We start from the raw sequence: 16,651 nt of genomic DNA, 5'->3' as shown, positions 1-16,651 counted from the left end.
GAGGCGGTATTAGCATGCTGTTTAACACATTAAATTTTCTTTCACATAGACACGGAGAATCGTGACAGCCTGAACACATCTGCCACGAGTACGGCCGATAGGATGCAGCACGATGACGATGGCAAAGAACCACCCCATATAGTGCTCTACATGGTGGAACCATTCACGTGTGGCACGGATTCGCCTGAAATCGAGAGGTTGGCGTGTCTGTCGCTGTTGCGGTGTTATTCCAACATTCTCAGTACGGTGCCGGATTCGATTCGTAGCAACATCAGTGTGCAGGTAGGATTTCTATGTTGTTTTTTCTGATGTTTAGGGGTCTCGACTAGGGTCACTTTCACTGAAAAATCGTTGACCCAACAATAAACCTGATGTACTTAAAGTAGCACCTTATTCTCGCTGATTGATTTTTTGCTTTTTTTTAACGACGGTAAATTGAACCCCGGTTTCCTGCGTTACAGGTGGGGATACTGACCACAATACTATCGAGGATTAAAAAAAAGTGATGTGCAGTTGGAATATACACAGCTTTTTAAAATAAAATATTTGAATGAATTTTTTTTTCTTATTAAATATGTACTCTATGTGATATGACTAGCAAACATACTTTTGCATGTGGTGAAAAAATCCTATACAAAAATTGTGTCTGAAAATGACTTTATATTTTAATGATGTGTTTTGTTGGAAAGATCAAGATTTTTTTATGATCATGGTTAAGTAAGATTCAGGTTCAGTTTCAGGTTGAATGAACACGGCATTGAGTGAGGTTCAAAACTTCGCAGTTATTTACACTTTGAATATCATGGGTAATCGCACACATTGAAACTCATCACAATCGATTTGAATATCGTTCCTGACAGTGAGCATAAGTTTTAATCAAAATATTTTTTAAAAAATAGACTTTTTATTGATGTTATTTGATCTGAGACGAACCAGCCCAGGAGGCTGAAAGTCTCAAAAAAAAAAAGAAAAAAAAATATGTTATTTGATTACTTAAGCACGTAGTGCTGTTTACTCCCCAGGGAAAAAATAAATTAGATTGTGTTCAGGACACGATGTAGGACTACGGACAGGGTTGACAGGGTTACCACATCCAATTCTGTCAATTTTTTCTGAAAAAAATCGGAAAAAAACGAAAAAAATGAAAAGGTTCGTTTTTATTTTGAATTTATTTTTCTTATTTATGTGTTGTTAAAGTCGTATCAATACAATAAAATAAATTATAAAAACGTTTTCTCATAATCCTCTAAATTTTGTTATGTTTATACATGGTTTTGTTGAACTTTGCCTTCAAATTTATCGTCAATTACATTCTTGACGCTCTTCCTTGAACCGATCCATAGTCCTTTGCTCTCAAAATTAAGTTCATCATTGTGGGAACCAACCGATTTCTGAACTTTATTTTTTTGGTATTGTAAAGCGAAAATATTCTCTACAATACCTTGTATTTCTACAGATTTTCTAAACTTACCAGAATATCACCAGGAATCTGTAGCTACGCTTTAATTTATTTTTTGTCTTCGCATTGCGACTGTCAGGTGTGTTTAAGATTTTTCCCAACTTTCGTTATTTGCAATCGGAGATAGGCTTCGATGTCTAAACATTTCGTTGCACTCATCGCATATGGTGCGATGAGTTGATCTATGCTGCCTGCTTATCGTTTGTTTATGTTTTTCTCCTTTCCGGTAGGTTGTCGCTAGCCGGGGAAGTTCATTATATTTTGCTTATTTAAGATGAAGCGCGGTCTAATCACTCGCTCTATGGGCCCTATTCCAGAAAACGAGACGAGTAGACGAGCGCTCGTCTCGTTCGTTTTCATATTCCTGAAGCCGAGCTCGACTAGAAAAAAACAAGTAGCTCGTCTGACTCGACGACCGTTTGGCCGCGCTCGCCGATGAATCAGTCGAATCGTCTAGTGAGTTTGATGTGTTTGTTCACCTTGTTGATTGAAAGCATCGGTATTCTTCTGCTCCGCCTTTACCTTCAAAAATTGTTTCACGGCTAAACTAGTATTGCATAAGCAATGTATGTTTTCAACTGTAACCATCAAATTCAATTCAGTAATTGCAAGATTTTACAGATTTTCAAATGGGCCTCTTCTAAACAACACAACCAAATGTAAACATTGAACTCATATCCAGGGATGCTAGATGACTGTTCTGAACATACTAACAGGGTCTTCACATATTGAACGAAAATGAGTAATTCAAAACAACTACCTTATTGGAAATGCTTATATATAGAGATAAAACATTTCCTGATAAATCGTTGATTAGGTGAACAAACAATAAATTTAGTAAATTTAATAACAAAACGTCTGAGTGATGAAACCATATGGTCGAAGAAAAATATCAATGAAACCAAAATATATATGAAACTTATTCCTTTTTGTGATTTTTTTTCAATATTTTGGCACTGAGAAAAGAGTATCGATTGATCAATTTTAAAACTGTTTGATGCTTTTCTCAAAAAAAGTCTTCTCATCTGACATCACTGGTCATACCGAGAAAAACTGACTGAAGTCTCTCCAGTCTACCAAATAAAACATTTCAATGAAACTCGTGTACTGGAATGGGATATTTTGCTCGTCTCGACAGTGACTGAAGCCGAGACGAGACGTATTGCTCGTCTCGTTTTCTGGAATAGGGCCCTATATCTTTGCAATGAATCACGCTCTAAAATCCTGATCCGTGCGATGACACACAGATTTTACAGATTTTTAAAATTACTTTTCAATATTAGTTATGGCTTAATAGTGAGATTTTTTTTTTCATTTCCGATGTAGTTTTTGCGCAATCTCGCATCTTTTGTTTGTTTGCTCATCATTTGTTCTATCGCAAATTTGTGATGTTCATTAAAATTCATCAGAAAACATAACACATGACAGAAGACATGAAGGTTTCACTATAGAGGAGAAATTTGCTGCACAACAACGCAGTTGAGAGTATTTTTTTATCATTATCTACTTATTCGCGGTGGATGATTATCATTTTCATCGTCAAATCGTTTCGTTACAGATATGGTTGGACTCAGAAGTTGAATACAGTAAGACGGATAGATTTTTTTTGACCAAAAAGACAAATTTCATTGTTGCAGCCCTGATAAGTAGTAGAGTGAAATTTTTTAGTTCCTTCATCGCTAGTCTTGAAAATGCCAATTTAATCCTTTTAGTACCGAACGACAATATATCGATGGTGCACTTTTTAAAATTACCAACGACGATATATCGTTGCGCCTCCTTTGGGGCCTTATTGTAGTCATCACAAGAGGTCTATGTTTCAAAACAACTTTATAAAATGTTGAAATAGATCATATTCGAATAGAGGCGAATGAACTGCAAAGTTTAAAGCCTCTTAAAAACAAAGAAAGAAGAAGAAGATCATATTCGATGCAACACAAGTGAAGAAATGGTTATTAGATTGACATTTTTGTTCTATTTTAGGCTGATTAGTGCCACGGGTCTGTATATGTTAAGACGCGTCCACATTACGCCAATCGGCATCGGTAATCGGCCTTATGTGCCCGGTGAAACCGAATAAGTGTGGACATGCCGTCCGGACTTGCAGATGTGCCGAAACCCGATTCGAATTATGCCGAACCCAACCCGAAACAAGTCGGTCCGGATCAAAGAAAATCGAACCGAAACAAAACAAAGTTGTTATGTCTTATGTTCATGTTATTCTTATGATTTTCCTCCCTTTATTCCGAATATGCTGCTTTTTATATTTTGTAAATATCACACACCTCTGCAAATTCGCCGATTCGGCCCGGTATTCTTCGCTCATATTTTCGCCGGTACTAAAAAGGGTTAAGGAAATCGAATTCTATCTAAAGATTTCAAAAGAGGCTATTTGATACGCTTTGAAAAAAAAAACTGCTGAACTCGCTGATCTAGTGACTTCAGGATGGAGAGTGCAGTAAATATGCGCTACCGATGTCTGATGTACGTCCGGTACTGCTAGAGATAAATGCGGGTGAAACAGTTAACTAGTTCTGGCTTGTTCACGTGAGAATGAAGAGCGAATAATAATGATGGTATCATTCATTCATCTTCAAATGAAGAGAGAATTAAAATGCGCTTTGTATACTTGATATGCGCCCGCTGATGAATGTGAAGTAGAGTACCAATGAATGTATAGGAAAAAGTGACCATCGAATCTTCTAACGGGACATTTTCATTGGCACTCTAGTGTGAAGCTGTTGAATGAAAATTGTGCTTCTCCAAACATCTCTAACAAAATTTAGAGAATTTGCGATTCGATCGGTATGTAATTCATTGAAATTCGTTCGTAGCAAAAACTTTGAGACTATTTCATAAAAACGTGACATGATTTCTGATTCGGCACTATTATTGAAAGACGTAGTTTTACGCCAAAAAGACTGGGTAACGCAGTTCTAAGTACAATACTTTCCAATCCTTGATGAACGTCAGCAATGCTTTGTGTAAACAGCGGTTGACTGTGTGAGTTTATAAGTGATCCTAACCCAACAAAAGTTGTTCGCGCTCGAAGCCTATCCAAATGATTTTTTTTTTGGAAAAAAAAGTCCCATGGCAGAACCCTTAGAGAAACACAAAACGGTCAATTCTGAGAGGTACACAAACATTTATTTTCCAGAAGTCTTCGGCCAAATAAAGCAACTCAAGTCGAAAAATCATTCTTCACATTCTTCCAAATTACTTATTTTTGTTCTTTTGTAGAATAAAACGCGTGGCCAACGATTTTAGATGCGAGAAGAAACGGTTCATGCATGTAAAACATATGATTTGGTGGTACCACTTTCGGAGTCATAATAAATGGTTTGAGCGATTGCAAAAATGTATTGATCATCGTGGATAATATTTTGATATTTTATTTTAAAGCCATTTTAACTGATAAATGCGAACCTTACGGAGCAGCCTTCGCATCATAAGATATTTTATGAAAATAATTTCGAAAGCGATAATACTGAAAGAATGTATATGTATAGCCACTACTATTTGTACATTTTTTTTGTGAATAGTCAAAGAAAAATTCGTGGCAGTGAATGGCACATAGAATAATTGTATTATTCAATTGCACAACAATTGAACAATTATTAATCACCCTTCATATTCTCCCACTACAGCTCATCTCTCTGGAGAACATTCTAGAACTGGGACGCAGTCGCAATCGATTGCGGCTGAGCGACCATATGCGCTGCCAGGCGCTGAATATTTTCTCCCAAAGTCGGCGCTACATGCAGCATATGAACAACGTGAAGAGCCTCACCGGCTTCGGGACGGCTGCCAACGCGGAACAGTTTATGAAGAACAAGGATGAGAAGAACCGGGCTCCGTACAAACTGTACACCCCTCCGTACGTGCTGGCCAAGTTGTGCGAGAAGAAAGAGAACTCAGAATCGTTCGGACAAACGAGCATCAAGCAGCAGTGTTCGATCATGTACTGCAGTTACTGCTTGAGCGAAGACCAGAGCTGGTTGCTGGCGGTGGCAACGGACGATCGGGGGGAGTTCCTGGAAACCGTAACGATAAATATTGACATTCCCAACCGGATACGAAGGAAACGGGCATCCGCCCGAAGGCTGGGTCTCCAGAAGTTGATGGATTTCATTTTGGGCCTAATATCGCAGACAGTTCACCCGTGGCGTATCGTGATTGGACGAATCGGCCGCATAGGACATGGCGAGCTGAAGGGCTGGAGTTGGCTGCTCAGCAAACAGAATCTCCAGAAGGCGTCGAAACACTTGAAGGATCTGTGTGAGCAGTGCTCGCTGATGCATCCGGTGTCCGTGCCGAGCATTTTGAGTGCTTGTTTGGTTACGCTGGAGCCGGATTCGGAGCTGAGGGTGATGCCGGATCAGTTCACCCCGGATGAGCGATTCAGTCAGCTGTCGATGCAGTCACCGCTGACTACTCCGCAGGACGTGACGTGTACCCATATTTTGGTGTTTCCTACCAGTGCGAGAACGCAAGTAAGTTTGTCGGGATTCGATGGTGGATGTCTGGTTCGATTAATATTGTTTTCTTCCCTTTCGTGTTTCAGTCTGCTCAATCACAATTTGTGGCGGAACACATCAACGACGAGTTGGAGCTAACGCTTGGAGACGGTAATCTGGATGATTTGGGACTCGGCGAAGATTGCGACGAGGATGGTATCAACGGCCTGGGAGATCTGTTCGATAATTGGGGTAAGAAAAGCTAGACTGAGTGTCATATTTAACTCAAAAATAATGTGTTCCACCCTCATTTTGTATAGATGATTTGCCGATGCCGCAACAAATGCAGCAGGATTCAAGACAGGGAAGTCCAATACAGTTCGAGGGTCAGCGGCAAAGCCCGGGCGACAGTGGATCGAATTGTGCTCAGAATCTCAATGGCTATACCACACAGGAAGCGGAAGATGTAAGTGAAACAATCATGATGTTTAGATTATTCAGAAATGGGACACTCGCTCTTAGGGCGATTGCGGCTCATCCGGGAGTATTAAAATGTTATTTTAATTTTTGTTCTTGGATTCTATAGGGTAATCCAGAGTAACTGTTTTTAAAACTGTCTTGTTTCAAATGGGTAAATAGAATTCACATTTAAATGGTTTTATTTCAATGTGTATTGGAACATGTTTATATTAAAAATTCACTCGTTTGTGCTTTTGGGAAGTCATGGACGCCAAAAGGGAACTGTTCATAAAATTGTTTTTGAAAGATAAGCTGCCATGGGATATCTTCCAGAAATTGGTGCGCGGAGAGAACAGGAGATTGTTCTTTCACACCATGAAACGGTCCAAAGAGACCAGTTGATGTTCGACCAAAACCTGTATTTGAGACCATCATGCGGTGAAAATGGTTAAACAGGTAATTCGTCGAAATCCTGATCAATCTGGATGTGATGACCAGGTCACTAAAATTGTCTCAGTCATCCATTCAATATATTTTGAGGTCCAAGGATCTTGAACTTACAGCGTACAGGAAATAACGTCTCCACTGTCTCATTGACAAGCAGAAGATAGCAAGAGTTCAAAGATAACTTTCTCAAGCGTCACGCGGGCTGAGATCTGATTTTCAGATGAGAAAATGTTTTTGCTGCAAGTAGAATATACCTCGAGTGTATGCAGCAAAGCATCCAGAGAATCCATGCGTTAATCTAGCCATTCAATGGTTCCAAAATGTATTTCGAATGATGTTTTTAAGATAATTTTCTGAATGCTGTAAATTACCGCTCCTGTTCATTGAACTCATTTTTAAAATCAACACGAGGTTCTATGTTAACATAGTCTTGACAATGACCCATATACCCTCCCTGGCCAAACAATACTACAAGAATCAACCAGTGCTCGGCAATGTTATATTCAATTGAGGATAGTCAGGGGCATATGAAGAAATTCGCTTTCTCATGTATGCATGTATCGATGTTTGATTTCAACCTGGTTTTACATATACTACAGTTTGGCATTGAGCATCGTTTACGAACTTAGGGGAGTATCAAAGATAATGATTGATTTTCAGGTTAAAACTGCAGCGGCCGTACGTATTTTTCTCTGGGTTTGGATCGATTAATCGTCATAAATTATTCGTTCGCTTCGATTATTGGTTGTGCAGTATTCGTTCGATTAATAATCGATCGCTGCCATACAAATGAAACACAAATGGGTAAATTCGAGAATTAATCAAGCAAATGAAACCAAATTTGGCATGTAAAAGTTTTAGGGTGCAATAAATGCTTTTTACGATGGTTAGATACTCCTCCCCCTTCTCTTAGGAGGGGCTGCCATACAAATGAAACACAAATTTCTGCATTACTCGAGAATTAATCAAGCAAATGAAACGAGATTCGGCATATGTGATTCTATGGTGGTTAGATACTCCCCTCTCTTAAGGTGGTCTGCCATACAAATGATACACGCATTTCTACATTACTCGAGATCTAATCAAGCAGATTGAGCCATATTTGGCATGTGGAGGTTTTAGGCACGAAACGTTTCTATAGTGGATCGACACACCTACATGGAGGGCATGGGCATGGGAGCTGCCATACAAATGAAACACAAAATTCTGCATAACTCGAGAACTAATTAAGCTAATGGAGCCAAATTTGGGATGTGAGGATTTTTGGGTGCGAGAAATGTTTCTATGACGGTATGACAGCCGTTCCTCCACTGGGAAGGAGAGGGGGTCCCATAAAGATAATGCACATATTTCAACCAAACATGACAATTGAAAATTTTCGGAAAACTCTGAAGGAAAATGGGAAAATTCGAAAAATTAAATTCGCATGCGTTCTACAATTACATATTGACAAGCGTTGTTAGTCCATTTGATGTTTGCGGATGAAATTGATCTTCGTTCGAAAGTGGAAGTGGATTTTAATGTGATAAAACGCACTCCTATATCGTCTTCTATCTATATAAATAAAAATGGATCGCCGAATGTGTTGATAAGAGCAAAATACGAGAAAGGAATTGTCCTAGGACTGTCTTCATTCTATTATATTTTCTGTACCAAACATTTACTCCATGTAACGGAGAAACATGTTATTTGCAAGTGGATGAAAAATCTTGCGCGAGAATTGTGTCCGAAAATAATCTGATATTATAATGTCGAGTTTTGGTAGAAGTACTGAAATTTTATAGTAAAAAATCATTTTGAAGGGTAGATTAGAAGATCAATCAATGAACAATTCTGCGATTGGATCCATGAACGTGCGCTTAGTAAGAAAACGTGGGTGTGATAACTAAAAATAAGTTTTGGGCGGGACGAAGCTTGCTGGGTCAGCTAGTGCTTTTATAATAAGAGAGAGAGAGTCAATTTCATTTCTAAATGATCTTATGTATACTAATTGAACCCATTTCGAGTAATAATGATATACATTTCCATTTTCCAGGTGGGTTCCTTGGCGCAGCAGCCGATGGCCATCGGGTACCTGGTGTCCACCGCGCCGACGGGTCGAATGCCGGCGTGGTTCTGGTCTTCCTGCCCCCATCTGGAGAACGTCTGCCCGGTGTTTCTGCGGATAGCGTTGCACCTGAACAGCTTCCAGATCCTGCAGAATAACGACGATCCCATGACGCAGTCCCAGTCCACTACCGAGCATCCGCTAGATTCGAACATGACTGCGGATGTGCTGCGTTTCGTGCTCGAAGGATACAACGTCCTTTCCTGGCTCGCGATGGACTCCAACACGCACGACCGGCTGTCCTGTTTGCCCATTCACGTGCAAGTACTGATGCAGTTGTACCATATGACCGCTGCGTTGGCTTAAACGGCAGGCAAGGCAGGCGTGCGTCGTATATTCGGGAAGATGGTTCCCGCTGTCTGTGATATTAGTTAAAGGAAAAGAATAAAACAAACAAACACACACACACACGAACAAAAATACGTCAAGGTTGATGAGAGATAGCAACATTCGTTAAAAAAAAGTAGTGAGAGCGAAAAAATGATGGTTCAAAGTTTATTGCAAAATGTGACATTGCATGAGAATCACAACATACACACAGTTTTATTTTATCGGTCGACCAAGTTTGATACCACTCAAATACTTACAATTTATTGTGTTTTTAAATCGGTAATAAGATGTATTTACGATAAAACAAATGATGATCGAAAGTTTATAGCATATAGGAAACAATTCACAGGATTAAGTGTAAAAGTATTTTCCTTGGCGTCAGGCCAAGGGCAAACAACATCAACAACAAAAATCGAATTCATCCGATATTTTAGGAAACTATGTTTGTGTAATTATTAGGTGGTCAAGACGGACGAGATCTGGTTTTAAACCATAAGTTGTTAATTTATAGTTAATATAATATGTTGGGTTGAGATAGAACCAGCAGTGTTTAGCAGTCAATATTCCTCAAAAAAAAAATTAAACCAGGATTTTAATGACGCCAAAAAAAAGAAACTGTTGAAATTTATCAAGTAGGGAAATTTTCAAGTCACAACACACACACATACACATCTAGTTCAGTAACCGAGATCGAGCAGCACTAATCGGTTGATAACAAAAATAATTGCGTTTTTCTCTGTTCAACAGAGAAAAATATCAAAGGTAGCAAAAAAGGAGATTAGAGTCTAGCAAAATAGGGATCACTGCAATTTTTGTGTGTTGGTAGAGAAACGCTTGTGTAAATATTATACCAAGAAGTCAATTTGCAGCAAAGTCAGCCAATCTATATTATGTATCTATTGTTTGCTAACGACAAAAGGTCCAACTCCAATGCTGAAAGATTCGAGGAGGACATATTATCTGATATGTTTGGATTAGGTTAGGTCTAAATAGTGTATAGGGACAAATGAGTAGCTAAAGAAAAATCAAGTAATCTATATGTAGGATTTAACGTGCGGCAGTTATTCACTCGTGAATAGCTTAAATTGATATATTTGTATTTGGATGAATCTGATGGATGTCTTCACATAGAGAAAGAGAAAATAATTCTCATTTCCACAACAAAATCAGATCAATGTAAATATATTTTGGATCGAAAGCATTATTTTATAAAAAAAAAAGAGAAAAAAAATCATTGAGAAGATTTTGTTTTGTCTCTCGAACCGAACCCAGCAGCAGCAAGACAGGGAGACCAAATATTCATGCTCATGTAGATATAACACAATTAACTATAACCAGGACTAACAAAATGTTGAGCCCCCATACTCATCGTATTGTTTCCAAGAGGCATTCTAAATATATTTGACCAGATTACAAAGAAGCAAACCAGCCGCGAAGGTGGTGACAAAGTATTCTAATCAAAGATAATTGTGTGAAAGGTGAGTTAATAATTGAATTAGTAGTGAGGGACAAAAGAGAAAACTTTATTAGCGAGTATTAAACAAGAGAGATTTTTCTGCGAAAAGTGAAAATAACAGGAAACCATGAAAATCAAACTAAATTAGTGTAAATGAAGCAACAGAATCATCATATTATCGATAAGCGAAGGGACAGGAAAGAATCACATATTTACTTGTTGATGGGCGTAAGTCTCTTGCCTGTGTTACCAAGCCAGAGTAAGAGAGGCAGGAAATGATGGGATGAAGAGAGAGAGAGAGAGAGAGATAGAGATAATTGGGTCTACTGTTAGATGCGCTTCCTGATCGTTTGTTAGTCTCAATACCAACCGGATGCCCTTTGGTAATAGGCAACGTAGATTCGACGGAGCACATACTCCAAAGGAAGTCCAAGGCGATAACAGCGTCTTTCAGGATCACTGTTGATCCTAAAACCCAACCTCTTCTCCGGCACACATCACCATTCATGTTGATTGTATAGTTGAAAAAAAATGGATGGAAAGGCGTTGATGAATAGTAATTATAGTGTGTAAGTTTAGGCCAAATTGTACAGAACCACATAACAAACAAACACTGAGGAGAGGAGAAGAGAACTTTACATATAGCAAAAAAAACAACAGAAGAAACAAGAATTATTAAGGAACAACGCCGACGAAAAAGAGAGAAATGTAGGATAAGGCGCTCTTCTACATCTAAAACCGAACACTTGAATGAAGAAATAAAGTAATACACAATGGACGAATGAATTATTTAATTGGTATATCTATGGGTGTGCGTGAAATGCGTGTGGTGTGAATGTGCGCGTGAGTGTTCTGTGCGGTGGTGCGTGTGAAAAAGAAACATACAAATTGAAGAAAAAAAACACAAGAATATTATTGAACAACAAAACTATTAAGATTAATGAAAATGTAATTGATATAAATAAAATATTATACATGAATTATGATAAGAATTATTAATACTTGTACATGTTAAGGTTTCGTTTACAAAAACAAATCATGAAAATAAATGGAACATTATTGAAACGGGTTGACTGTCACGTTATTATAGAGAAATTCTGTCATCTTCAGCGTCGAGAGTAGCTGCTAAAATGGCAGGAATTTCGCAATCCCATGTCCAAAGCGCAAAGAAGATGACTAACGGGTGTTCAATAAAAATGAGAATGATTTCAATACTTTTCTGTAAAAAAAAGTAAAGAACGTAATTTTTTTCCTAACCGAGAGAATTGATCTCTGGGCTCCCTAGGAACGGGTTGCTCATTTCTTTTCGCTCGGGTGTTGTCAGTTCGATCAAAGATGGCCTCGAAACAACAAGCACTCTGCGAGCGCGTTGTACGGTTCATCGAAATGCGTGAAAGTAAAGGAAAAAAGTTTTCGGTAGACCACTTTCGGGACGAGAATGTGCCGGTGAGCACTGTTTACCGGATCTTGGCATCCCGGAACGTCGAGCGGAAGACCGGTAGAGGCTGTCCGGCGAAGATCATGACGAAAAAGAAGAAGGAATCCTTGAAAAAACTGTACGACAACAAGGACGTTACGAGAGAATTTCACTCCTTCCATTCCTACATCCACAGAACCCTCAAGCAGGAGCGCATCGTCTGTTGGAAGAATGGGCCCCCAGAGTACACGGACGAGCTGATAGCTACTGAAATCTCAGTGCCGGTGGATGACGAAAAATTATCGCGGGACGTCGTTCGTGCTGGACGTCGAGAGTTTTTTTCCGCTGTCAAAGTCCCATATTCTCGGCAATGACCGGTACTACACCAGCGAGAAGGTGCCCACACCCCCGGGGTGACGTGCAAACACAAGCATAAGTGTGAGAAGAATGTTATGCTGTATATTGCAATCTCCGACAAATGGATTTCAAAGCCCTGGTCTAACAAGCCGAGCGGACTTGCCATCAACGAGAAGGTGTATCAGGAGGAGTGCCTAGAGAAGTTTCTGGTTCCGTTCATAGAGGAGCATTATTTTGATGGGAAGTCTGTCTTCTGGTCGGACAGGGTGTCTTTCCATTACGCAAAGAAGACGGTTTTTTTTATCCAAAATATATATTTTATTAAGGCTCATATGGCGTTAGCCTAACGGGGCCGGGACGTTGGCGCAAAAAAGATACCATACATACCCAAGGAACGGAACCCGACCAACTTGCCCCAGTGCCGTCCGATCGAGGATTTTTTCAGCTTCCTCAGAGCCCTTGTGTACAAAATAATTGGCGGGTCACGGACATCAAGCAGCTGTCCACGAGGATCCACGAAGGATCCAGAAGATGAATATCAGTGCCGTCCAGCGCTCTTGTGAGAGCGTCTCCACCAAGTTGCACCGTACGGCTGAACACGGCCGTTTAAAGAACAACCGTTCTGTTTTGAATAATAAAAACTGAATTGCTTGAAATAATTTTTGTTTTTTAAATATATCACTGAAGAAATTCTCATTTTTTTCATTGAACACATTGAATTGAATACAATGAGTGTCATTTCAAATTTGTTAACAAAATATGGGCCCTATTCCAGGAAACGAGTCGAGGAGACGAGCGCTCGTCTCGTTCGTTTTGGTATTCCAGATGACGAGCTCGACAAAAAACAGACGTGTAAAGTGCGATTCACATACAACATCCACGTCACGTTCACGTTCCGTCCCGTCACGTTGCGCCAATTATTCTTCCAAACAGTTCTTGTGCAAACATTCACATACACCGCCAACGGCAACTTCAACTTGCCGTTGCTGGTGTATGTGAATGCTTCAATAAGAATTGCGTAGAAGAATTATTGACGCAACGTGACGTGACGGAACGTAAACGTGATGTGGATGTTGTATGTGAAACCCCCCTGTCGAATCAACGAATGACAAAAATTCTTTGACTAGTGCCACTCGCGTTGGAAGGTAATCCACAACGAACGGATTACCTTCCAACGCGAATATTCGACACTCGACATTGGAGGTTCGTAGCTCGTCAGTCGACTACACGATGCGTCGAATCATCGAGCGTCCAGCATTCGAGGGTGTTCGTAGCATCGTGTAGCGCTGGCTTTACCTTCCAACGCGAGTGGCACTAGTCAAAGAATTTTTGTCATTCGTTGATTCGACACTCGATGACATTCGATACACCGCTACACGATTCGTCCGAATCTATCTTTGACAGATTGGTTTGTTTACATGTTTTAGATGAAGGAACTATGAAATTGGTTCATAAAATTCAAAATATTCGGCAAAATATTGCAGTTTAATAATGTTGATTTCGAGCATTTTTAATTTACAGCCCGATATCGGTACAATTGCTACGGCAGCAATTTCTATACTCGCATCGTCATTCAGTTTGTTAACGTTTTTGATGGTAAATAAAAACAATAAACATTCGATCCAAATACTCGCCGATTGTTTGGCCCGATTGCATTAAACCGAACATTCACTTCACCGTGTAGCAGCACATTCGTCACAACATTTGTCGATTCATCGAGTCAAATGTTTGAGTCCAACATTCGAGTGAAACGTTGGACGAATCGTGTAGCGTCCGCATAACGAGAAACTCGTCTGAACCGACGGATTAATAGCGAATTCGTTTTTGTTCAGTTTCAACCTCAGTGCCGCACTAACTGCTGTCAAAACGTTTTTTTATTCAGTCAGTTTCGCACTCAGTGTCGCACTAGTTCGCCCCGAAAGCTGTTAGTTTCGCACTGAGATGTTTCACGGGTTGGCACTCGGGTTCACCAATACAACTATACCGAACTGTCAAGTTCCGAGTATATTTTGGAAAATCTAAAAATAAAAACTATGAAGATGAAAAACCTGCTGCTTTTGCTTTTGTATTATTGGAATCGTAATCCAATTCGGATTCTGATTTTGAAAGTATGTTCGAGCAGACGGCATTAAGCTACGTGTGCTTTCATTGGGAGGCGAAAATAATGATGGATATTCAGGTGGAATAAACCTGCTTTCAAAATCAAAATTATGAATGAAAATTTACTTTAACGTATCGAATATTTATTTCATGTGATGAAATAAGAGGTTTTTTTTCGATATCACAGAAACATATTGAACGAAAACTGTGGCTAATGATGATTTTATATTATAATAGTAATTATTTGTGGAAAAACCAGGAAATGCATTAAGTAAGTGTCAGAACTACATGTTTTAAGTAATAAAACAATATGAAGTGAAAACATTCATTCAAACTTTTATATTTTTACACTGCACTTGGCCCTGCTGATCTGATAGAGAATAATTTACCTCCCAAGCATTAATATCGCCATTAGACGTCGACACTGTACATTTGCCGTCGTAAATATAAACAAATCAGACTATATAACGTACACCAACAAACCAACGCATTCGTGAAACTGAAAACGTTTTTTTTATTACAGAGTCATTTTGGCACTGACTCAGTTTTAAAAACGAATTCGCTATAAAATTCAGTGTCTGAACTAGAGATGGGCAAACCGTTCACGAACGGTACGAAAGAACTAGTTCGCCGAAAAGAGTGAACGAGCGGTCGTTCTTTTTCAAAGAACGGTAGTTCTCCCCACGAACTGATTGCGAGCGAACGGTTTGTGAACGAACTGATTCCGTAAGAACGGTTGAGAGTGAACTGATGGAGAGTGAACTGTTTGGGAACGAACTGTATGGCAAAGAACTGATTGAGAGTGAACTGTTTGGGAACGAACTGTTTGAGAACGAAGTGTTTGCGGGCGAACTGTTTGCGAACGAACTAGAACAGCTGAACTGATTTGCGCTAGACGGAATGGATAAATATAACAATAAAACGATTTGTCATTTATGAGCAAAATGCATGTAACGCTGGGTTTATTTTGTTAATGTATACTCAATTTTGGGTTAAAAATTAAATTAGATTTTCGTAGTTTTAAAAACAAAACTATATATTTTCAATTTCATGTATTCTTTCAATTCCGCGTAACAATCATATACTTTCTGATTATCAGAAAAAATCTGGGGGAAGCTGGAGCGATTCATGGATTAGGTAAACTTAAAATTTTATAGTGAGGGAATGTTGAGAAAAAAGTTCTTCGCTTTCAATTCATTGTTTGGCCTATTGCGTGTACGTGTTATCGTGATTGTTTGTATGATTGATTGTTAGTGAAAATCGCTGCTGTTTTTTTTCCCTGAATGAGCATTATAAAATATGATCTTACATGGAACCTGTGTGTTCTCCAAAAAGAAAATATGAAAAATGGCACATATTTTGTGCGCATCAAAAACATAAACTTTTGTCTATCGATAAACATATTTTCACATTCAGTTTGCGACTTTTAAAGAAGAAGCTTATCTTTCCCCATTAAATTTCAAGAATATAAATCCCATACATACACTATACAATACAACGATATCAATTAATAGCTGTCTATTGATGTTGGGTTTCTGCTAACATTCTATGTTGTTCTCATTACCGCCAAACGAAAGAGCGAAAGAACGGTTCAAAAGAACTGATTCACTTAGATGAACGGTTGATGAGTGAACCGTTCATCAAAGTGAACTGTTTTGCCCTAAGATAAGATCAGACAATAGGGGGTCTTTTACGGACCAAATTTCTGTCAGATACGGACCAAATTTCTGTCAGTCGTTCTGATTTCTGATTGGTCGATTCCGATAAATTTTGTAAACAAAGTCGATTTTTCCAGTGTTGCCAATAAAAATAAATTACGTTGGGTTTGTATTGAATTTAGAAAAAAAATGAATTTAATTGATATTACGATACTTAGTTTAGAGGAAATGTGAAGGAATTGTATACACGTTTTACCTAATTATTTTGTTACTATATTTTGATTGAATTGAAAAATTTATATATATATATATATATATATATATATATATATATATATATATATATATATATATATATATATATATATATATATATACATCCATTTCATGTCAAACCGATATAG

General features: G+C 38.7%; 2 protein-coding genes across 3 annotated transcripts in view; both read left to right on the top strand.

Annotated features, from left to right (window-relative positions):
• The window catches only part of LOC129764897 (mediator of RNA polymerase II transcription subunit 13), a 144,522-nt gene extending 132,739 nt beyond the window's left edge, over positions 1-11,783 (top strand). For both annotated transcript variants that reach the window (XM_055764526.1, XM_055764527.1), the window contains 5 exons: positions 50-282; positions 5,107-5,952; positions 6,024-6,168; positions 6,237-6,382; positions 8,858-11,783. In XM_055764526.1, the coding sequence (XP_055620501.1) occupies positions 50-282; positions 5,107-5,952; positions 6,024-6,168; positions 6,237-6,382; positions 8,858-9,235 (1,748 nt within the window). In that variant the 3' untranslated portion in view covers positions 9,236-11,783. The remainder of the gene's footprint in view (positions 1-49; positions 283-5,106; positions 5,953-6,023; positions 6,169-6,236; positions 6,383-8,857) is intronic.
• Positions 11,784-12,056: 273 nt separating this feature from the next.
• Positions 12,057-13,033, top strand: LOC129771245 (uncharacterized). The gene is made up of 2 exons (XM_055774691.1): positions 12,057-12,271; positions 12,329-13,033. Exons 1-2 carry the CDS (start codon positions 12,102-12,104, stop codon positions 12,504-12,506), a joined length of 348 nt encoding a protein of 115 aa, XP_055630666.1. The 5' UTR covers positions 12,057-12,101; the 3' UTR covers positions 12,507-13,033.
• Positions 13,034-16,651: the final 3,618 nt, after the last annotated feature.

Source organism: Toxorhynchites rutilus, chromosome 2 (assembly GCF_029784135.1).
Source record: "Toxorhynchites rutilus septentrionalis strain SRP chromosome 2, ASM2978413v1, whole genome shotgun sequence".
Lineage (NCBI taxonomy): Eukaryota > Metazoa > Arthropoda > Insecta > Diptera > Culicidae > Toxorhynchites > Toxorhynchites rutilus.
This window is presented reverse-complemented; position numbering and strand designations above follow the sequence as displayed.

Excerpts from the sequence above, each read along its gene's own strand:
- LOC129771245 (XM_055774691.1), top strand. The coding sequence starts at position 12,102 with ATGCGTGAAAGTAAAGGAAAAAAGTTTTCGGTAGACCACTTTCGGGAC. Across the intron at positions 12,272-12,328 it reads AAGGAATCCTTGAAAAAACT|AACCCTCAAGCAGGAGCGCA; the intron begins GTACGACAACAA and ends CTACATCCACAG.